General features: G+C 32.8%; 1 protein-coding gene across 1 annotated transcript in view; it reads right to left on the bottom strand.

Moving 5' to 3' along the window:
- Nucleotides 1-24112, bottom strand: part of LOC114337914 (probable cationic amino acid transporter) — a 1427575-nt gene that overhangs the window by 418350 nt on the left and 985113 nt on the right. Inside the window, exon 5 of the mRNA XM_050641785.1 lies at nt 13614-13822. Coding sequence (XP_050497742.1) covers nt 13614-13822 — 209 coding nt within the window. The remainder of the gene's footprint in view (nt 1-13613; nt 13823-24112) is intronic.

Genomic DNA, 24112 nt, shown 5'->3' with positions numbered 1-24112 from the left:
TTTTAGACTATCTTCGGGCGCCGTTTGCAATATAACCGAAGTTTGCAAAGTTTTGCTACATCAGGGATTTTAAAAGTTTTTCACACTTAAAATTTTGTACAGCTTATGGTTTTGTGCTTTTTGTGTCACCCGTCTTATATAGACGCATTACATTTAGGTTAGAATAGGATAGAATAGAAATATGCTTTATTATCATGAAAAATTTAACAATTTTATAGACAAAGTTTCCAAGAATCATAAATAAAAACAATAACAAATACAATTTACTAAAATTATACAAATCGTCAATATAAGTAAAACATAATAAAGCAACTTTGTTTTATTTTTGTTATTATAGCAACTTTGTTTTAATAAAAATAAATAAATAAGCAGGTATATCAAACATACTCTTCATCAAAATTTACTCAACGTAAGTTATTTTTTAGGGTATATTCTTATATTTACACATTCACTGCCAATTATGTTCATTCACTTTAGTAAGGAGCCCATACGAAAATAACCCTATTTAATTCCACAGGCTGTGAACGCCAAAAGGCGACAGCTCTGCACCTATCTCAAGTAACACAAAACGCCTTTTGGCGTCAGTGGCAGCGAATGTGTTATATTATGTTATTTTATTTAGAAATTGGATTCACGCAGTACACTACGTGAAAACCACTGATTCTTAAAAACTGGTTAAAAATTGTTGGACAAGGCCCACGGCCAATCTTAAAATTTACAAAAGATTCCTTGGTTATAAACTACTGAACAATGTTTTTTTCTGCAGCCGTCCCGAAAATAAAACTTTCGGTATGATTTATTAAATCGAAAGTACCATTTTACACAACTCGTACCGAAAGTAGCTATTTTCAGGACTAATTATTTCACTTTCGGTACGATTTTTTTACTTTCGGGACGATTTTGGGTAGCTAGGTAAGCTTTGACAATAACATCAACTTTGTATTTTATTATGACAACGCTTGTCATATAAGATTCGTGTGTGTAAATAAATTAATATCTCAAAAAATAGTAAAAGTATTGACACGTCTAACACCAATTTCAATACTGCCACTTCTGTTAATATTCTTAACAATATCAATCTAAATAATTGTTATAATTGTGTTATTAATATTCTCAAGCAGATTTTTCTAATGTTGAATTCACGAGAGTAACTTTAAAGTTTAACCCTTAACTACAGACATCCCAATATTAGCACGTAATTACAGATTCCCGGTATTTTTTACCGGCCATTATAAAATAGAGTCAAAATATAAAGTTAATAATAAAAAACAAAAAAATTTTGCAATATGAGTTTTTATGGAGTCTCTGGATATGGGAAAAATGGTAAAACGAGTGATTTTAATAATGTAATACAAGATTTTTGAAGAATAATCTATTAAACCAGAATTTTGGTAACATTTTTGGTCTATTGAAACAAACGGCCATAAATGCTATGAAAAAAAATTTAGACTTTTTTTTAACAAATAAACGTAACATAGAATCACAAAGGAAACATAAAATAGCATTCACAAAAATTTTTACATCCATGAGAAAAAATCGACAAGGGGTAAAATTATCACAAAATTAAATGGTAATTCCATTTTTGCAAAGTGGCCTCAAAATTTTTATCGTCAAATTTAACCTTCATTGAAAGTCCAGGATGACTTCCACAGTCCATTTCTTTACTTTTTTCCTACAAACTCCAAAAAATAATATAAACATTTCAGATTTACAAATATAGTACCCATATAAAAATACTTACTTAACACAGATATCCGGTAATTTTTACCGGTTAAGATTTTTGATGTGTGCTAGAAAAGAAAATATTGACAATACACACTACACGCTTTGACTAGCATTGTTATACAAACTACCCGAGAGGTACAGAGACACATGAACTTGTAAGTGGTGAGGTTACCATGAAATCCACATTTTGGGAATGCCCGCCGGTAAAAAATACCGGATCTCTGTAGTTAAGGGTTAATAAAAGTTCATCAGTAAAGTTTATGAATATATTCTTTTTAACATACAAAACGGCTGCAGAAAAAGTATTGTATTACTTGTCAAATATAGGAAAAAGTTTAAAAATCTTACAATCTCCATGCGGTGTTATGGCGATTGTGAAGTGATTTTACGAGACTCACAGGATAAACTTCCTACTCGTCTCGTAAAATATCACTTTCGGAGCTTGTTACGTAAATTACTATTCTTTGACTCTAAATTTAACTGAATATCATCAGGTAGATATGAACAAGATTGAAATGTGCACAAAATCTAGTAGGTATCTACACAAATAAAAAAACACAACGAGAAGTCTTATATCCAAAAATCTAAAACTTTTATCGTTAAAACCAAGAAGGTAGTGATAACTTGAAGAATAGAATCTACACAGGAACGTAATGAAGTTCTGGATGTTAGTAAATCCAATAATGACCGTTTTATGTACACTAACCCGGATTAACATACTTGAAATGATAGAAACTCTGACCTGCTTCTTACCCGCTACTCCATACTCTGATTTTTTAGGGCTTTTATAAGTAAATAAAGAGGTCCAGTTCAACGCTTTAAACCTTATTACAAACATGATTATGATTAACCTTCGACCGGGCGCACCTTAAAAAATTACACCGTCGGCCGAGCAGCAGCCATTTGCTGCCATGTAGTTCCTTATTGTTGTCGACTCTTTTTTTATTATTGATTAACTCTATCGTTACTTATTTTGACAAAAAATAAAAAAAAGCTTTATTAATTTTACTAATTTTAATAAATTGTACAAAAAAAATTTAATTTATTTGATCATTACAATTTGTACATACAATATTAAATTTATAATGCCGTTTACACGTAAATGCACTACATTTTGTACATTTATCGTCGTATTTGGCTTAATTTGTTCACTGTAATCCATCAAGTTTAGCAGGATTTTCGTCTTCTTAGTGAGGAACTGGTTGCTTCGGTTCGGAAACAACTTGAACAGGATATCGGTTATACTCACCAACCCTTAAAAACAACCCCTAATACAAAGATTATTTAAAAAATATGGTCAAGAAACATAAAATTTTTTATTTTGGTAATAGGAGAATTTCTTTCCTTCAAGTACAAGAAATCTGACACTTAATTTTTTTAATATTGCAACCCCCAAAAACCACCCCTAAGAATGAAATTTGGGAAAAAATTGAAAATTAATAAATGGAAGCAGTTATAGACATCAATATGTTTAAACACGTTAAATTTTTGTTGTATTTTTACAATGTAACTAATAGTTCGATATTTTTATATGTAACTACCCTTAAAAACTACCCCTCATAGAGTTATTAAAAAAATGGCTGATATTATGAAATCAGTTTATTTTCGGTCTTAGAAAAAATATATAATATTTAAATATGAAAAACCTGATACATACAAGTTTTTAATTTGATTCAACCCGTAAAAACTGCCCCTTATCATAAAAATTAGGGAAAAAATCTGTATTCGTTCAGAAAATGAAAATTAATTGTTGCTTATGATATAAATAATATATGATATCAAATTTGTATCCCATAAAAACATACGTTTAAGGGAAATTAACCTTTTTAAACTTCACATTTTGATGAAAATGAGAAATATCTATTTTACAACATTAAATTAAGTATACAATTAATATGATTTTTAAACAGAAATTTGAAGTCCCGAAACGTTTCTGCTAGTCACCAATGATCGGTTATCAGAATATCCCGGTTATAGGAATACTTTTGCTTGGCACGAAGGCTATTCCAATAATCAGGTTCGACTGTATATCAATAATTTAACTTCAACTTCCAAATTCGTCTATTTCTTCTGCATCAACTTCCTCCTCTTTTTGGTCGACAGGAACAGGAGAACAATTTTGGCAGCTATCACCGGAGCAAGAACCGCAAGATTGATTGCAATATAATCCAAGTTGAAATTGCGACACCCAAAAGTTGAGCCACATCCTTTTTTGCAAAATATCATTTTAAGTAGTTCTTCTGGTGCAGGAATATCCATCACTTTGTTTGGTACTAAGGTACCATCAACTTTTGTTTATCTCCAATCAGCAAAACTGAGAGCTTTGTTGCCCGATATGTAAATACAAAGCAGACACTGCATTTATAAAAGAATAAATACTCCAAAAATGTATTTGGTTTTTTATATCTCTAGAAAAATATATTTGGTATTTTAACAATAACTCGGCTTCCCTTTAAGCTTTTTGCATCCATTCTCACATCATTTTGTAGGGAAGTTCATAAGCTATAATATCATGGGAATTGCAATCTTTCTAGACCCTTGTATTCAGAGAATTCACTTAATGTTAAAGGCTAAAAAGACGATCCCTTTGCATTGAAATCAAGATTTTAAACGCTTATATCTCGCTTACTTTACAATCTACGTGAGCTATAAAAAAAAGTATAATTTTCAGTAAATAAAAAGTTAAAATTTTGGTCAGAACACTTTTTTTCATAAATCCAATAGTTTTTGAGATATTTTAACAAAATAACGTATTTTTTGAAAAATCGAAAAAAAAGAAATTTACTTAAATATATTCCATATTTTATATAGATTGTCCCAACTATACTACACTGGGTTGAAACATTTTTAGTAGAATTTATAAAATCGTTATTTTCCTAACTAGTGCGGAAAGTGATACTTTCACGCACGAGACGGCCGTTGACCCGAGCCAACGGAAGCAGTCGAGTGCGGGGAAGACACTTTCCGCATGAGTTAGGAACAATATTTTTTCTAGGGCCGTACTTTTGGAAAAAAAAAGCCACAAAAAATGGAGTTATGTCAATTTTTATTGTTTTCAACCAATTTTGAAAAGATGTGAAAACTTTGTATTATCCACGTCCGTCTGTCCGTCCGTTTGTCTGTAATCACAACTCCTCCGTCAATATACCAGCTAGAATGACAAATGAGGTGTCAACTGAAAGCTGATAATCCAAGGATGGTACTAAAGGTGAGATATTTGACCTTGGCGGTCTGTCCGTCGGTCTGTCCGACCGCGAATATAACTCCTCCATCATTATACCAGGTAGAACGACAAATGAGGTGTCAAATGAAAGCTTATAATCCAAGGATGGTACTAAAGGTGAGATATTTGACCTAGGCTGTCTTTCCGTCGGTCCGTACGACCGCGAATATAACTCCTCCGACATTATACCAGGTAGAATGACAAGTGAGGTGTCAAATGACAGCTTATAATCCAAGGATGGTACTAAAGGTGACATATTTGACTTAGGCGGTGGCGGTCTGTGCGTCGGTCCCTCCGACCGCGAATATAACTCCTCCATTATTATACCAGCTTGAATGATAAATGAGGTGTCAAATAAAAGCTTATAATCCAAGGATGGTACTAAAGGTGAGATATTTGACCTAGGCTGTCCTTCCGTCGGTCCGTACGACCGCGAATATAACTTCTCCATCATTATACCAGGTATAATGACAAATGAGGTGTCAAATGAAAGCTTATAATCCAAGGATGGTACTAAAGGTGAGATATTTGACCTAGGCTGTCTTTCCCTCGGTCCGTACGACCGCGAATATAACTCCTCCATCATTATACCAGCTTGAATGATAAATGAGGTGTCAAATGAAAGCTTATGATCCAAAGATGGTACTAAAGGTGAGATATTTGACCTAGGCAGTCTTTCCGTCGGTCCGTACGACCGCGAATATAACTTCTCCGTCATTATACCAGGTAGAATGACAAGTGAGGTGTCAAATGAAAGCTGATAATCCAAGGATGGTACTAAAGGTGAGATATTTGACCTAGGCGGTCTGTCCGTCAGTCCGTCCGACCGCGCATATAACTCCTCCGTCATTATACCAGGTAGAATGACAAATGAGGTGTCAAATGAAAGCTGATAATCCAAGGATGGAACTAAAGGTGAGATGTTTGACCTAGGCTGTCCTTCCGTCGGTCCGTACGACCGCGAATATAACTCCTCCATCATTATACCAGGTATAATGACTAATGAGGTGTCAAATGAAAGCTTATAATCCAAGGATGGTACTAAAGGTGAGATATTTGACCTAGGCTGTCTTTCCCTCGGTCCGTACGACCGCGAATATAACTCCTCCATCATTATACCAGCTTGAATGATAAATGAGGTGTCAAATGAAAGCTTATGATCCAAAGATGGTACTAAAGGTGAGATATTTGACCTAGGCAGTCTTTCCGTCGGTCCGTACGACCGCGAATATAACTTCTCCGTCATTATACCAGGTAGAATGACAAGTGAGGTGTCAAATGAAAGCTGATAATCCAAGGATGGTACTAAAGGTGAGATATTTGACCTAGGCGGTCTGTCCGTCAGTCCGTCCGACCGGGCATATAACTCCTCCGTCATTATACCAGGTAGAATGACAAATGAGGTGTCAAATGAAAGCTGATAATCCAAGGATGGAACTAAAGGTGAGATGTTTGACCTAGGCTGTCCTTCCGTCGGTCCGTACGACCGCGAATATAACTCCTCCATCATTATACCAGGTATAATGACTAATGAGGTGTCAAATGAAAGCTTATAATCCAAGGATGGTACTAAAGGTGAGATATTTGACCTAGGCTGTCTTTCCCTCGGTCCGTACGACCGCGAATATAACTCCTCCATCATTATACCAGCTTGAATGATAAATGAGGTGTCAAATGAAAGCTTATGATCCAAAGATGGTACTAAAGATGAGATATTTGACCTAGGCTGTCTTTCCGTCGGTCCGTACGACCGCGAATATAACTCCTCCGTCATTATACCAGGTAGAATGACAAATGAGGTGTCAAATGAAAGCTGATAATCCAAGGATGGTACTAAAGGTGAGATATTTGACCCAGGCTGCCTTTCCGTCGGTCCGTACGACCGGGCATATAACTCCTCCGTCATTATACCAGGTAGAATGACAAATGAGGTGTCAAATGAAAGCTGATAATCCAAGGATGGTACTAAAGGTGAGATATTTGACCTTGGCGGTCTGTCCGTCGGTCTGTCCGACCGCGAATATAACTACTCCATCATTATACCAGGTAGAATGACAAATGAGGTGTCAAATGAAAGCTTATAATCCAAGGATGGTACTAAAGGTGAGATATTTAACCTTGGCGGTCTGTCCGTCGGTCCGTACGACCGTGAATATAACTCCTCCATCATTATACCAGCTAGAATGGTAAATGAGGTGTCAAATGAAAACTTATAATCCAAGGATGGTACTAAAGGTGAGATATTTGACCTAGGCAATCTTTTTGTCGGTCCGTACGACCGCCAATATAACTCATCCCCCATTATACCGGGTAGAATTACAAATGAGGTGACAAATGTCAAAGTATAGTAAAAATGACTCAAAATTAGTAAATTCGTATATCAATCCACGCAAAGTTACACGTAAAATTCAAATATCGTCTTCCAGTTCTACTTTCGATTACTTTGGGTGAAAACCTAGGACTTGCGAAGTCCAATTACTTGTTTAGAAGTGAAAATACATAAATTAATTCTTTGACAAGGTTGTCAAAACCAAACACTTTCAATATAATGGGTTACCACGACGACGTTATTGGTTTCCATGACGACGATTCAAAACCATTGTAATTGTCTACTGATCTGACTTTTAAATATTATGTCAAAATAATTTTATTTCATCGAATTATTATCAGTAGTAATAGCACAAAAGCTCTAAAATTCTATATTAATTTTAGAGATCGAGTGCAATTTGTTGCGATTATTTCATGAATAAAACTGTTCAACACCAAAATTTTATTGTAATTTATTTATGTAAGTACAAATTAGTACAATTGAACACACAGTTGTTATAAATATTAATTTGACGGTTGAAAGTCATCACTTTTATAATTTTTAAAACATTACTGTCACATTTACGTCACTGAATGTATTTTTTCGTAGAAACGAAAGTCATCTGACGTAATATACTTGATAACGGGAAATTATCAAAAATTTTCGATTTAATTTAGATTTATGTAGCTTTTTATTGGTCAGAATCTCCTATGAATGAAATAATCAGTAGTAATTGCACAAGAGCTCTAAAATTATTGAATTTTCCCGAGTGACACTTTGACAGTTTTAATTTCACGAGCCGAAGGCGAGTGAAATTATGTCAAAGTGTCACGAGGGCAAAAATTCTATATTAATTTTAGAGATCGAGTGAAATTTGTTGCGATTATTTCATGAATAAAACTGTTCAAAACCAAAATTTTATTGTAATTTATTTATATAAGTACAAATCAGTACAATTAAACACACACTTATTATAAATATTTGACAGTTGAAGGTCATCACTTTTAACATTAATTGTCATTAATATCACTGAATGTATTTTTTCATATCAACGAAGGGCATCTGACGTAATATACTTGACGACGGGAAATTATCAAAAATTATCGGGTATAATATCACAAGAGAGTGAGAATAAATTGAAAATCATGCGACAGTTTTTCGAAAATTTGTTGTCTGGCAATAGACACGAGAGCCCGCAGGGCTTGAGTGGCTATTGCCCAATGACAACAAATTTGAGTAAAAATGAAGAATTATTTTCTTATTTATTCTTACTGTCGTGTGATATTCGTAAGATTATTTTTTAATACGTATATTATGGATATTTTCTTAAATGTGACAGTTGTCAAAACTAGGAATTTGGTTGCCATTATATAGAAACAATGTACTTAAAAAAATTATATCGGTAATTTTCTACAGTAGATAATTCTCAGTATAATTTTAATCTGATTGGACAGAATTAAACACGTGATTAAATATCTTACTATACAATTGGAAGTTAAAATCATTAAAAAATAATCAGTTTAATTTGTATTTCTGTAGCTTTCTATTGGTCAGAATCTCCTATGAATGAAATAATCGCGCTAATTTTATTAAATCATGAACACAATAAGATAAATTTGAAATAAATTAGTAAATAATATCTAAATATTAGTTTATTGCATGTATTATAATATATTATAATGCCATATTACAAGGTATTTCATATATTTCATATATACATATAAGTCTACTTTCACGCACGCCATGCGGGAAAGTGCAACTTTCGGAAACGAAATGCGTTCGTGAAAGTGGCTCTTTTAGCACGGCCGTAGAAAAAATATATTTTATACAAATACGGCAAAATTATGCAGGCATGGATCAGACATACCAAAAAAAAAAACTTGATTGCCTAATAGCAAGCCAATAATTCGTTAATAGCTTAACGGTGTGTAGTCGGACAAATTTTGATGTATGAGAACATTGGAACAGGGGAAGTTTTAATAAATTGTGGAACGTGATTTTAATTGTGGAACCTGTCATCCTCACATGTTTATGATTGTAAAAACTAGCAGGTTGTTTTTAAGTTTATTTAACAGCATAACTTTATATATTATATGAAAAAATATTTGTCCGACAAACATGTTGGGCATTTTAATAAGTCTGACACGTATAACATGCTTGTAGTAAGATAGAAACTACTTATCGTTGTCAAAATATTCTTACATTTACTTAAAGGTTTAGACACTATAAAGCTTTTTGTAGAATTGCAATTTATTCAGTAAATTCTTAGAAAACAATTCCAAAAATCAGTTCCAAATCCCAAATTGCCAAAAAATTAAGAAAAACTGCGTATTTCAATGAGATAGCCTTAAAAATTTCATTCGAAGCGATTCGGGAATAGTTATTTATGAAACAGTTCGTGAAGTATGCTTTTTACGCACGAACGCGATGTTTAGAGCACGAGCGCAGCGAGTGCTGTATATCGCGTAAGTGCACAAAAAGTACTTCACGCACAGTTTCATACAATATTTTATCTACGATAAACAAATAAAAAACTGCAACTCTTCGTCACTGGGATACATTTCTATTTTACAATTTTTAGAACTTTGAGATTTAAAAATTCAAACTTCTTTCAATTTACAAACAGTCAAAACTTTTGTTTTAATTTATTGCTCACATGTCATCACCATGACAACGCGAAAGTTAAGGATATTTTATTATATGAAAGTATGCCAAAAACAGTGCGAAAAAGTAAATTACATTTAAAATACATTGCTACTTCACGTATAATTTAAACCCTTCACGCACTGCTATCTATAATGCCAGTTTTCACAAACTAAAAACTTATACATAATATGAGATAGAGTAGATAAATTATTTTATTTACTTTATCTCATATCACGTATGAGTTTTTAGTTTGTGAAAACGGTCATTATAGATAGCAGTGCGTGAAGGATTTAAAGTGTGCGTGAAGTAACAATGTATTTTAAATGAGATTTACTTTTTCGCACTGTTTTTGGCACGCTTTCATATAATCAAATATCCTTAACTTTCGCGTTGTCATGGTGATGACATTGTGAGCAATAAATTACAAGAAAAGTTTTGACAGTTTTGTGGTTTGAAAGAAGTTAGAATTTTTAAATGTCAAAGTTCTAAAAATTGTAGAATAGAAATGAATTCCAGTGACGAAACGTTTACAGTTTTTTTACTTTCTATAATACCACGTTTTTATTTTAAAACAATTATTTTTCAAATTAAAATGTCAATTTTAAAAACAAAAAGAGATTTCGATGCCGGGAATCAAACACGAACCTCCTGGGTGAAAGCCAGGTATCCTAACCACTAGACCAATATGTATTTGATTTGATATTTTGATATAAATATTTGACATATAAATTAGATCTAAATATCATTGCATTATTTAGATTTAAAATGGATTACAATAAAAAATAAAACTCAATGCATCTATACAAAATATGTTAAATATTGCATATTAATCGAGTTCTGAGCTTTTCTGAAAATTTCAGGTGTCTACATAATCGTTGCATTGGAATAACAAAGTTCATCTGCCTCAGGTGCAATTTTTAGTTACGACTGTTTTAAGTTTGTATGTTATGTATTTATTTTACTATTATCGCCACCTGTATGTGTTAACAATGTAAATAAAAAAAAATTGAATATATTTTTATTAACCGCAAAAGGTTACTTCAGTAGTTATTACAAAGGAGTTCTGATTTAAGAAATGATTTAAACTTATTTAATAAAATAAAGGTTCATCTTCCACATATACATTTGTTTAACAATTATTATATAATAAAACAACTTGAAGTTATTTGATAAAGTCTTATTGTTAACTTGTAAACACTTTTAGTTCTTTCAGATAGGACCTTGTGTACTTAGTTGACGGTTTTTTATGTGAGTTAGAACCTTGTTAACTTATCAACATTTAAAATTCTCTCAGATAGAACCTTGTAACTTACCTATTTCAGCAAACTGTTAATAGATGGCGGTGCTAGTATTATATTAAGGCGAAGAACATAAAATAAAACCAAGTTACATAAAAATCTCAGTTTAGACAAAAATTGCAGATAGAACCTTGTTATTCTGAACCCAACGTAATCTGGAAGTATTTTTAAAATGAATTACAAGATTACCTGTACATAGTCACAATGACCAAGCCAATATATAAAAACGTTTTAAAATAGGTTTAAACTAAAAATATATAGAATCGAATAAAAAGGTTTGGTGAGGTAGAAATGAAACAAAAAATAGTCAAAATATTTCTAGACCAGGGCGGATCTGTAAAAATATTAGTACATTTGGACGTTGAGAGGTGACTCAAATTTTTTTGCAAAAATTGCTTGAAAATAACTCAAATAATAATATTTGAATTATCCTCCCTCTCAAAAAGGTCCGGAACATTGTTTAAATAATCAAAATGTCAAAAAATGAAGGAAAAATTCGATTTTTTTCTTCGTTTTTTGATTATAACTTTAAAAGTATTCATTTCCGAGAAAAGTTGTATTGACATAAAAGTTGTGTAATTAAGTTTTCTACAATATAAAGTTGGTTGAAAATTTAAAAAATAGTCTCCCTTGTTGCAAAATAGCAATAATTGGGAAAATACTATACAAAAACAAGTATTCGCATTTTACGTTTTTCAACTATTTATGCTAAAGTTAGGACGTTCAAGTTTCACCCAGAAAAGCTATATGATACAGTTAAACAATACTCTAAATTTCACTAAGATCGGTTTAATAGATTTTGCTAAATAAATTTTGCAATCCAGCTTTCGCAAAAAAAATCATTTTTTCAAACTGTTACAGGACTGAAAATAAAGCAGATACCAAGTTGAATTTTTTTTTACGTATAGAAGGGTACTGTACCTTTCATCTGCAATCTGCAAAACTAAAATCGATTAACCACCACGGCGTCAGGAATTTTTTTAAATAAACATTAATTATTGGTGTTGCTCGCAGGACACCGGATAGTTTGCTCTGATTGGGCATTCCAATGACCTTTGATAATTATTGATACATTTTAATTTTTATTACATTTCGATATAAATAAATAAATTTGTTTATTGCAAAATAAAAACACATACTCTATCCCTTAAAATAACACTTTTTTTAGCAAAAACTTTTTTTGTTCATATATTTGAACTTGCGAATAAAAGTTTATTATTTTTAAACATATGCAATTGTTTAAACAGTATTTCACAAACAATAATAAAATTAGTTTGATTTTTGTGGAATTAAAATATTAAAATACAATAAAATATAGAGTAAGAAAATAATATATTAGATGAAGATTGGAAGACATTTTGGTGGAAATCAACTTTATGTGAATGGAACACCGCTGTCCTGCGCGTAGCACCAATAATTAATGTTTATTTAAAAAAATTCCTGACGCCGTGGTAGTTAATCGATTTTAATTTTACAAATTGCATATGAAAGGTACAGTATACTTCTATACGTAAAAAAAATTTCAACTTGCTATCTGCTTTATTTTCAGTCCTGTAACATTTTGAAAAAATGAATTGTTTTTGCGAAAGCTGTATTGCAAAATTTATTTTGCAAAATCTATTTAACCGATCTTAATGAAATTTACAGCGTTGTTTTAACGTATCATAATGTTTTTCTGGGTGAAATATGAAGATCATAAGTGTAGCATAAATCGTTTAAAAACGTAAAATGCGAATACTTGTCTTTGTATGGTTTTTTCCGCAATTATTGCTATTTTGCAACAAGGGTGACTATTTTTTCAACTTTTAACCAATTCTGCATTGTAGAAAATTTAATTACGCAACTTTTATGTCAGTACATCTTTTCTCGAAAATGAATACTTTTAAAGTTATAATCAAAAAACGAAGAAAAAAATCGAATTTTTCCTTCATTTTTTGACATTTTAATTATTTAAACAATGTTCCGGACCTTTTTGAGAGGGAGGATAACTCAAATATTATTATTTGAGTTATTCTTAAGCAATTTTTGCAAAAAAATTTGAGTCACCTCTCAACGTCCATCTCAAAACAGATGGGCCCTGGAATATTCGTTTGTAAACGTCTTTTCAGGTGTGAACCGCTCGCTCTTTTTACTATTTAGAAATGTAAATTGCTATGAGGGTTTTAAAAAGATCAAAGTACGAAGAAAAAGAAGAGGGAGTATGGTATTTCAGACTGGATAATATTATTATTTTTTTAAAAGCGTGTTATTACTACCCACACCCACATTCTCACATAATAATTATTTTTGTACGCCCCCACATTATATCCATTTATTTTTCGCCTTAATAAAATATATCGCCGAATTTCTGTAACACAAAAAGCGACGAAAGCTAAAATGGAACATCAAAAGGAAAAGTGTGTTTATTACTCACTCCGGACCATCCCTTAGGAAGAAATCCTTTGTGTTTGGTCCAATTGTCGGTGTTGACGTAAAAAAGTCCCGCTGTCATGACGAACACCCACACTGCGAGGTTGATCACGTTCAGGATGTTGTTAAAGATTAACGATTTTTTAACACCCGCTGCTAAGAGTAGCATCATTAGAAGAGTTATCACGAAGGCGAGGAAATCGGGATCACGTCCTGAAAAATAAAAGAAATGTATCATTATCGTGAAAACTGGAATCCGTATAATATTATTTTTTACATTATTTTTTGAAGGTATACTTCTTTAGGCGCGATTGAGAGTAAAATTTCCTAATTCTGCTCGCATGCGCGCACAGACAGTATGGCGTTTAGTTGCTGAATCTTTCAAGTTATGTACAAATATATCAGTGCAAGTAAAGGTGTGAAAAGAATATATTAGTGTTTTTAGTAAATGTATTATTTATTATAATTTTTGTGTCTTTGGATTTGTCTTCCTCGGGAATAAGATGTTTTGTAATAATAGTAAGTATGTATATTATTTAAAGTATTTTTGTATTAAATTTGTCAGTATGTATGAGAAATCTTGTAACCTGTCAAAGCAAAAGGGAGATAGCGCAGTGGTAGAGCGTGTAACCGGAGATCAAGAGGTCCCGGGTTCAAATCCCGGACGATTCATATTTTTTTTATATTTTTGGTATCGTTTTAATAAAATTTTTTAAATGGTAGGTAAAGAAAGTTATTAATATTTAAATAAAATACAAATAACCTGTTAAGTATATTAATTTCGTTGAAATCATAATAATAGAAGTATAACTTCTTACGTGCGTACAAAGTACACACATTCTTTTTTTTTTCATAATACTACATGAGTTAATATTTTATTTAATGCTTTAGAGAAACTTCAACAATAGAAAATTTATTTAATACTTTATTGCAGAACAGAACGCAGAACAGATTGCCGAACGTATATCTTTACACAAATACATTAAGTCTAGAAAGCCACTGCGCATCCGCTAGAAAAAATATTCTGATTCGGATTTCTTGCACAATCTTACTCAAAAAGAACCCCTTTTAACAAATCTGCATGTTTCAGGTCCAAAAGTAGGTCAAAAATTTTTTAAACGTTTTTTTTGTTTTTTTTTCTAAATTTATTTTTTTTGCATCTTTAGTGACTTTTGTCTAAAGTTGATAGTTTTTGACATATAAGCGATTAAAAATTTAAAAATTGTAAAATCGGCCATTTTTAACCCTTAAAAATTCTGTGAAAAACTGAAAACTTCAATGTTCCCAAGATAGGTAGATATTCGTTAAACATCGATTGATGAAATCCTGAAGAGCTTTTTGCAATACAATATCCAAAACCCCTATGTTTTTTAATTGGTAATCAAGCGGGCCCGACACTATTTTCAACCGTTGCATGTATATTATGTAATATGCGTAAATATATGTGCGGAAAATATTCTGATTCAATTTTTTTTCACCATCTTGCTTGAAAAGGTCCCCTTTTGACAAATTTGCGTGTCGCCGGATCAAAAAGCAGTCAAAAATTGTTTTAAACGTTTTTTTTTTGTTTCTTTCTTAAACTAACTTTTTGGCATCGGAAATTTTTTTTTAGTTTTTTTTTGGATCATTCCACATAGAAAAGATCTTAAAAATTGCAAAATTGGCCATTTTGAATCCTCAAAAACTATGTGAAAATCCGAAAATTTCAATGATACTAAGGTACGTAGATATTCTAAGAACATCGATTGATGAAATCCTAAAGAGCTTTTTGCAATACAATATCCAAAACCACTATGTTTTTTAATTGCTAATCAAGCGGGCGCGACACTCTTTTCAACCGTTGGCGTTTGTATATTATGTAATCGGAAAACATTTTAGAAAAATTGTTTAAAATGGCAACATGCAAATTTGTTAATAGGGATTTACAAGCAAGATGGCAAAAAAAATAAAATGAGAAAATTTTTCCGCACATATTTACGTATATTTACGCCTATTACATTCAATGTTTTATACATGCAACGGTTGAAAATAATGTAGCGGCCGCTTGTTTAGCAATTAAAAAAGAAAGGGATTTTCGATATTGTATTGCAAAAAACTCTTCGGGATTTCATCAAACGAGGTTTAAATAATATCTACCTACCTTGGCAGTATTAAAATTTTCAGTTTTTTTACATAGTTGTTGAGGGTTGAAATGGCCGATTTCACAATTTTTTAATTTTCAATAGCTTATATCTCGAAAACTACCTTTTTCTCTACTATTTAGAGAAAAGTCACTTTTCTCTTTGGAATGATAAAAAAAAAACTAAAAAGAATTTTTCCGATGCCAAAAAATTAGTTTTAGGAAAAAAACAAAAGAAAAAGTTTATAAAAATTATTGACTGCTTTATGATTCTGGTAACATGCAAATTTGTCAAAAGGGGACATTTTCAAGCAAGACGGTGAAAAAAAATTGAATCAGAATATTTTTCCGCACATATATTTACGCATATTATTACATATACAGGGTTGCAAGAAAGTCTCTCAACACGGTAATTTCTCGGAAACCGCTGGAACGATTATTATAAATTTTGGTGAGTAAAGGTTTTCAAATGCGGCGGATATTATAGTGGTAATTAGATTGTTGTAAAATTTTCCATTTTTCTGGAAATCTAATGAACTCTCTTATTTCAAATAGAACACACTGTATATTTTTTGCGTTTGAAAATCCTTAAGAAATGCTGATTATTTTTCGTGTTACATTCCCTATACCTAAATGCCATAATTTCGGAGTTATTGCTACATTTATTAAAAAAAAAATTTTTTTAACAAATTATAAAAATCAATTTTTTTGGCCCGGCTAGACAATATTTTAGGTTCTTTGGATCATTGGGAACAAAAAAGGTATTTTTTAATTTTCCTCTAAAGTTAATCGTTTCCGAGTTATAAACAATTTAAAATGGAAAAAAAAACGGAAAAATTACGATTTTATAGGTTCAAAAACACAAGTCAAAAATACTTACTTTACTTAATCAGTAGACCCATTAGTACCTTTCGGTGTAGGGCCATTTATAATACAATTCATTAAATTACAATTCAATAAATTACAATATTTTACAATCTTCTGGATTGTCCTAGCTCTTAACGAACTTTCTCCATTCCTTCCTATTGGATGCCATCTGTGTTGCTTCCTGCCAAGTCTTACCCTTACTCTGCAGTATCTGCGAAATGTCACTGTTCCATTCTTTGATGGGCCTTCCTCTTCTATTCTTACCTATTGGTATAGGTTCAAAAACACAAGTCAAAAATATTGTTTTTAAAACTACGAAGTACCTAAATCCAAGTTCAAAGTTTATTTTATTAGCTACCAATAAGGAATTTGGTCTTAATTATTTTAAAACATTGTTTTTTTAATTATCAATGAAGCGCATATGTGAGGACGGGCGATCGGGATGCATTAACAACTAAAAAACAATGTTTTAGAATAAAATAAGACCAAATTGCTTATCGGTAGCTAATAAAATAAGCTTTGAACTTAAATTTAGGTAGTTCGTAGTTTCAAAAATAATATTTTTTGCTTGTGTTTTTAAACCTAAAAATCGTCATTTTTCCATTTTTTCAGTTTTAAATTGTTTATAACTCGGAAATGATTCAAAGAGCCAATGATCCAAAGAGCCTAAAATAATGTCAACTTGGTCCGAAAAAATTGATTTTTAGATTTGTTAAAAAAATTTTTTTTAATATGTAAATGTAGCAAAAATGTTGCAACTCCGAAATTATGGCATTTAGGTATAGGGAATATTACATGAAAAATAATCAGTATTTCTTAAGGATTTTAAAACGCAAAAAACATACAGGGTGTTCCATTTGAAATAAGAAAGCTCATTAGATTTCCAGAAAAATGGAAAATTTGATAACAATGTAATTACCACTATAATATCGGCCGCATTTAAAAACCTTTACACACCAAAATTTATAAAAATCGTTCTAGCAGTTTCCGAGAAATTACCATCTTGCCAGACTTTCTCGCAACACAACGGTTGAAAATAATGTCGCGCCCGCTTGATTAGCAATTGAGAAACAAATGGATTTTGAATATTGTATTGCAAAAAGTTCTTCGGGATTTCATCAATCGATGGTTAACGAATATCTACCTTGCTTGGCAACATTGCAATTTTCAGTTTTTCACATAGTTTTTGAGGGTTAAAAATGGCCAATTTCGCAATTTTGAAATTTTTAATAGCTTATATGTCAAAACCTATAAACCTTAGCGAGCTCGCCAATGGCGTAGCTAGGGTGATGCGGGGGGGCGGTCCGCCTGACACCCGAGAGACCCGATCACAAAAGAATAAATCGTTAATTTGTGACTACTCACGTATCAATCTAAAGTTCGATGTTATAAAGAGGGACAGTAGAACTTCTCTCCGAAAAATTGGAAGTAAAATCGTAAAAAGAAGTAAAGAAGTAAGAAGTAAAAAAGGCGCATTGCTGGTCGCGTAGAAACGTACAGGTTAACAGAGAAAACCCGCATCCACCACTGGTGAATTACCAATTGCGTACTCTGCCGGTAGTACTTCTTGAGCTCAAAGTGCCTACATAGAAGAAATTTTACTGTTCCTCTTTATACTGCGACGAAACCAAAAGAAGTCGAGGTCAAAGAGGCATTTCTTGGATTTTTTTCCATTAAAAGGAAAAAAATCAGTTAATCTAAGTTGATCTAAGTAACGAAATTCTCAAGAAGCTTGAAATTGATGGTGTAGAAATATTATGAATTGCCGTTCACAGGGATACGATAATGCAGCTGTTATGAGCGGGGTACATGGAGGAATAAAAGCTATTATTAAAGCAAAAATAAAAAAGGCCATTTTCTTCGGATCTATTGATCATTTAATTAATTTATGTGGCCAGCACTCTTTTGCACAAAACATATCTTGTGTAACATTTTTCAGAACTACTGTAGAAGCAATTTTTAAGTTTTTTTATATGTTTCCATTAGCTGCTAGGAAGTGCTTATTAAACACAGCAAAACATCTGTTAAGCGACTTTCCACAACGCGTTGGAGTTCTCACTCACTGCGCACTATGCTGGCTGCAGTTAAAGTATTGGCAGAAAATGTGTATAGTGTTGTTGCTTCAATTTACAAATTCTCTCATCAACAAGAAAATTTATACACCAGAGGTGCTGCACATAACCTCATGCCCGCTTTGTGTAATTAAAGGTATTGATCAATCATGACCAAAATAGGGGCACTTCGTCTTTATATTGAAGAAAAACGTAATCATATTATAAATAAGTATATTCAAATAATATTATAAATAAAGTAATACATAGATTTTGCCACGACAAAATATGAGGACGACGACATTTCCACCTAAAACCTAATTCGACGTAGAAAACGAATGGATGGTGAGTTAGCTACCTATATAGGACTTACACTTCGAGCAGAACTTCAAAAAGATCATATTATGTTGGAATGTTTTGACATTCAATGTTGAACTCGAAACCAGATCAGTCCATTAATATGGCTTCATTGTTCGAGGCTGTGTAGACACACACTTTGCTTTTCCACGAACAGTGAACAGTTGAAATTAGCTGTTTCAACATTTTGTGACTTTTACCATGAAGAAGTATCAGAAGAAGACCTCCTGCTAGAAATACCAAGGCTCAGAAGAAGACTTTTACAAGCGGCAAATATTACAGCATCTAAATGGTTAGCTGTAGACTTTTTAAAATTCATTGTGGAATGGGATTTTATGGAATCTCTCCCAAACTTAATGGTCGCCTTAAAATTGTTTATGACCATTTTTGTATCGGTTGCTTCATGTGAGAGAAGTTTTGGGAAGCCAAAAACAATCAAGAATTACTTGCGAGAAACAATGACGTCAACAATGCTAAATAACCTAGGTTTATTAACTATCGAACGGAGCGGTCAATGTTAGGAGAATGGAGCGGTCAATGTTAGGAATAACTCTGCGAGACAAAATCAAAAACGAAGAAATCATGAGAAGAACAAAGGTGACTAACGTCATCGAAAGGATAGCAAGCTTGAAGTGTAGATGGGCAGGACACATAGCCAGAACGACAGATGGGCGATGGACGAAAAGGTTACTGGAATGGAGGCCAAGAGAAGCGTCGGTCGACCGCCTACAAGATGGACTGACGACTTATGACAGCTAAAAAAAACTGGATCAGAGCGGCGCAGGATAGATGGGGTTGGAAATGAGGGGAGGAGGCCTGTGTTCAGCAGTGAACTTTTGAGGCTGGATGATGATTAACTATCGAACATGAAGCTTAACCTCTGAGTGGCCCTTTCCTTCTATGAACGTCGATAATAATTTCAGTGACTTTTTGAATAAGCTTGTCTGTATCTTTAATAAAGCATTTCCTTTAATCACAATTAAGCCAAAACATCACAAACCCTGGACTACCAAAGGTGTCCGCATATCAGCCAAAAATATGCGTTCACTACTGTACATCAAGAAATTTACTACCAACGTCTCTGTTACTGAATATATCACCAAGTACAGGGCAATCTATTTAAAACTTATAAAATCAGCTAAAAAATTGTACTATCAAAATCGTCTGAGAAGCTCTAAAAGTGTTGCAAAAGAAACTTGGTCCATAATAAACGATCTTCGTAATAAAACTCACACAGCTCAAACATTTTCCCTTCCAGACCCAGAAAATCTAAATGAATACTTTGTTAATGTGAGTAAAAATATAACATCAACTATTGTGTCACAACAAGATCCCATTTCCTATCTCCCTAATTTAGGAAAGGTCTCGAATTCATTCTTTATAAGACCGGTTGATAAATCTGAACTGATTCAGACAATCAATAATATCAAAAGCAAATCTTCCTGTAGTACCGATGGACTATCCATAAAAATTTTCTCAAATCTCCGAGACAGTGTGTTGGGAGTCCTTATCTCTCTAATTAATGATTCTTTTGAGAAAGGTAAATTTCCAGAGTGTCTAAAGACGGCCATCATTATTCCTCTTCATAAGGGTGGTGAAAAATCAAATGCCTGCAATTATAGACCTATTGCATTACTACCGGTACTCTCCAAAATTATTGAGAGACTCATAAAAGCCCGACTTATGTCCTTTCTCGTTGATAACAATATTTTATCACAAAATCAGTTCGGCTTTTTAAATAATAAATGTACCACAGATGCCATGTTTTCTGTACTACATGAGGTTTATCAAGCATTAAACAATAATCTGCACACTGCCACTGTTTTTTGTGATTATGCCAAAGCTTTTGATTGTGTGAATCACGACATTTTGATAAAAAAAACTAGATTTCTACGGAATTCGAGGTATTTCTTCGAACTGGTTTCAATCTTACTTGGATAATAGGAAACAACTGGTTAGAGCAAATGATATAGACTCTAGTCTCAAAAATGTTGTATGTGGGGTACCACAAGGTTCAGTATTGGGTCCTCTACTTTTCCTTATCTTTATTAATGACATCACTAGCTTAAAAATCGATGGAAAAGTTTTTCTTTTTGCTGATGATACCAGTATCACTTGGAGCAACTCAAATATCGCAACTCTTCATGCTACTATAACTTCTGATCTACTTACAATAAAATCTTGGTCCGATTCAAATTTACTCTCTTTTAACGTAGACAAAACAGTAGCATTGTCCTATAAAGGAGCTCTTCAACCCTTACCTCTTCATAACAGCCAGATCAGTATCGTTGATTCTGTAAAGTTTCTTGGTATTTTTTTAGATAGCAATCTGAAATGGTCCCTTCATATTGATGTGTTAAGCAAGAAACTATCCTCAGCTTGCTTTGCAATAAGATCTGTTTCGAAGGAAATGAATTTAGCCTCTTCCAAAATAACATATTTTTCTTTGTTCGAGTCACATCTTCGATATGGTCTCCCTTTTTGGAGTTCTGGTACGGCTGCCCAAACTGATGTTATTTTTAAATTACAAAAAAGAGCAATAAGATATCTGTTTGGCCTCAGAAGAACAACACATTGCAGAAGCTACTTCAAAGATCACAGGATTCTAACACTACCTTCTTTATATAATTTAGAAACTGTTTGCTTAATTCGTAAACATCTACATGTCTTTCCAGCAAGACCTAGACATGACTATTCCACCAGAAATTCTACCTTTGACATCTATTTACCGATCCCGTCCAGTGAGTTAGTAAAGAAATCTATATTATATTCTGCAAAAAAACTTTACAACCATCTTCCTCTACAACGTAAATCTGCAACATCTTTCCCCAAGTTCCGTAAAATGACTAAAGCCTATTTATCTGAAAGACCATATTATTCAACAGCAAAATTTCTTAACCAATAACTAAGAAAGTACAGTATTCTTATTTATAAGTATAATCTTAATCTATATTTGAGTGTCATATGCAGCAGCTTAACTTAACTTATTAAATTTCTTAAGGTAGAATATGCAATTTGCAATTTTTTTTTTAAATTTTGCAATAGATTGTTACTGTTTTTTTTTTGTTTCTCTTCATTATTTTTATTTATATAGACGATTTATATCATTTTAGTAAATTGTATTTGTTATTTGTTATTGTTCTTATTTATGATTCTTGTAAGCTTTGTCTATAGAATTGTTAAATTTTTCATGACAATAAAGCATATTTCTATTCTATTCTATAAAACATAAATATAGAAAATGTAATTTTAGAGTTTGTCGCTAGTAAAGCTAAAAAAATATTTCAATTCGTTCACATAGTGTAAACTAAAAAAGTAAATAAACTGTTATATAGAACTGCCAGGAACTATATAGTGGTAGCTCAAGATAGGGAGACATGGAGAAACTTAATAGAGGCCTATGTTCAGCAGTGGACGATAGCGGTTAGACGATGATGATGAAGATATACTATTTACTGCAGTTTCGTTAACTATAATTCTTAATTTTTTCATTATTCAAAACATACGTTTATCGGATTTTCGTTGATTTTAACAATCTTTATTTTTAGGATTTGGGGTGACACCATCGATTACCGCCCCGGGTGTCACCCATGCTAGCTACGCCACTGGAGCTCGCATACCGAAGCAATATCCTACATCGCATGTGGCATGCATTGCGAAAAGATACGCACTCAGTGTCACATCTGGTTTTCGGTGAATCTTCGGTGACTTTCGGTGGAATTTCGTTCACCGAAAACCAGATGTGACACTCAGTGCGTATCTTTCCGCAATATATGTTATGCGATGTAGGGATATTGTTTTGGTTTGCAAGCTCCCTTAGGGAAAAGTCACTAAAGACTTTCTGTTTGGAATGATCCTAAAAAACCTAAAAAACTTTGTTCGATGCAAAAAAAATAATTTTAGGAAGAAATAAAAAAAACCTTTAAAAAATTTTTGACCCACTTTTGGACCTGGCAACATGCAAATTTGTTAAAAGGGGTCCCTTCTGAGTAAGATTGTGCAAAAAATCCGAATCAGCATATTTTCCTAGCGGATGCGCCGGATGCGCAGTGGCTTTCTGGACTAATTGTGTTCGGAATAAAGATATACTTTCTAGTGACGGAATACGGGCAACAACATATCGGCTTATAGGGCAGTCCTTATAGTACGGATCCTCACCTCTACAAAAAATGCAAGCGGCTGTGGGGTAGTACTGCACTTTGGTTGCATTGGTGGTGTGTTGGCTAAATCGCCCAGGACATGGTATTAATAGAAAAATTAAACTGAGCCTCGGTTCGTATTTCCGGATGAGGGCTATTTCAGTCTTACAGGTAGCTGGTTTCGTTTCATAGGTAACCGTTTTTAATGATTGTATACATTTTAATGCCTCCGAGGGATAGTTATGCCACGAAATTTTTAATAAGAAAGTTGGGTGGGGCTAATTCTGATTTGTCTAAACATCTTTTTTTATATCAGATGTAGGTAAATACATGTAGGTAAATACATTTTAGATGTAGATATAGAAGCTGAAGAACAGGCAGGATTCAGGGCAGGGAGATCAACGGTTGACCATCTGTTTTGTATTACACAGATTATTGAGAAGAAACTGGCCGTCAACCAGGAGGTGCATCTGTTATATGTGGACTTAAGAAAAGCGTATGATAGCATCCCACAAAACAAACTATGGGAAGCATTAGAGAAAACCAATATAAGCGCAAATTTAATAACAGCGACGAAACAATTGTATACCAACACTGCAGCAAGGGTGAAAGTTGGAAGCAGGCTATCGAGAGGATTCCAAATTAGCAAAGGCCTAAAACAAGGGTGCTGCCTTTCACCGACATTATTTAAGATCTACCTCGAGCAAACTCTAAAACTTTGGAAACGCAAATGCAAAAACATGGGATTACCGATCAACAACAATACAATATACACTTTGTCATTTGCAGACGACCAACTTGTACTAGCGCAAGACTACGATGATATAGAATATATGACAAGGAAATTAATAGAGGAGTACAAAAAAGGCGGTTTGGAAATAAACATAAAGAAGACCGAATATATGTGTATCGGTGGGATACAGCAGGACCTTACACTGGGGAATGGCGAAATTATTAAACATTGCGACGC

This window comes from Diabrotica virgifera, chromosome 1, assembly GCF_917563875.1.
Source record: "Diabrotica virgifera virgifera chromosome 1, PGI_DIABVI_V3a".
In the NCBI taxonomy this organism is placed as follows: domain Eukaryota; kingdom Metazoa; phylum Arthropoda; class Insecta; order Coleoptera; family Chrysomelidae; genus Diabrotica; species Diabrotica virgifera.
This window is presented reverse-complemented; position numbering and strand designations above follow the sequence as displayed.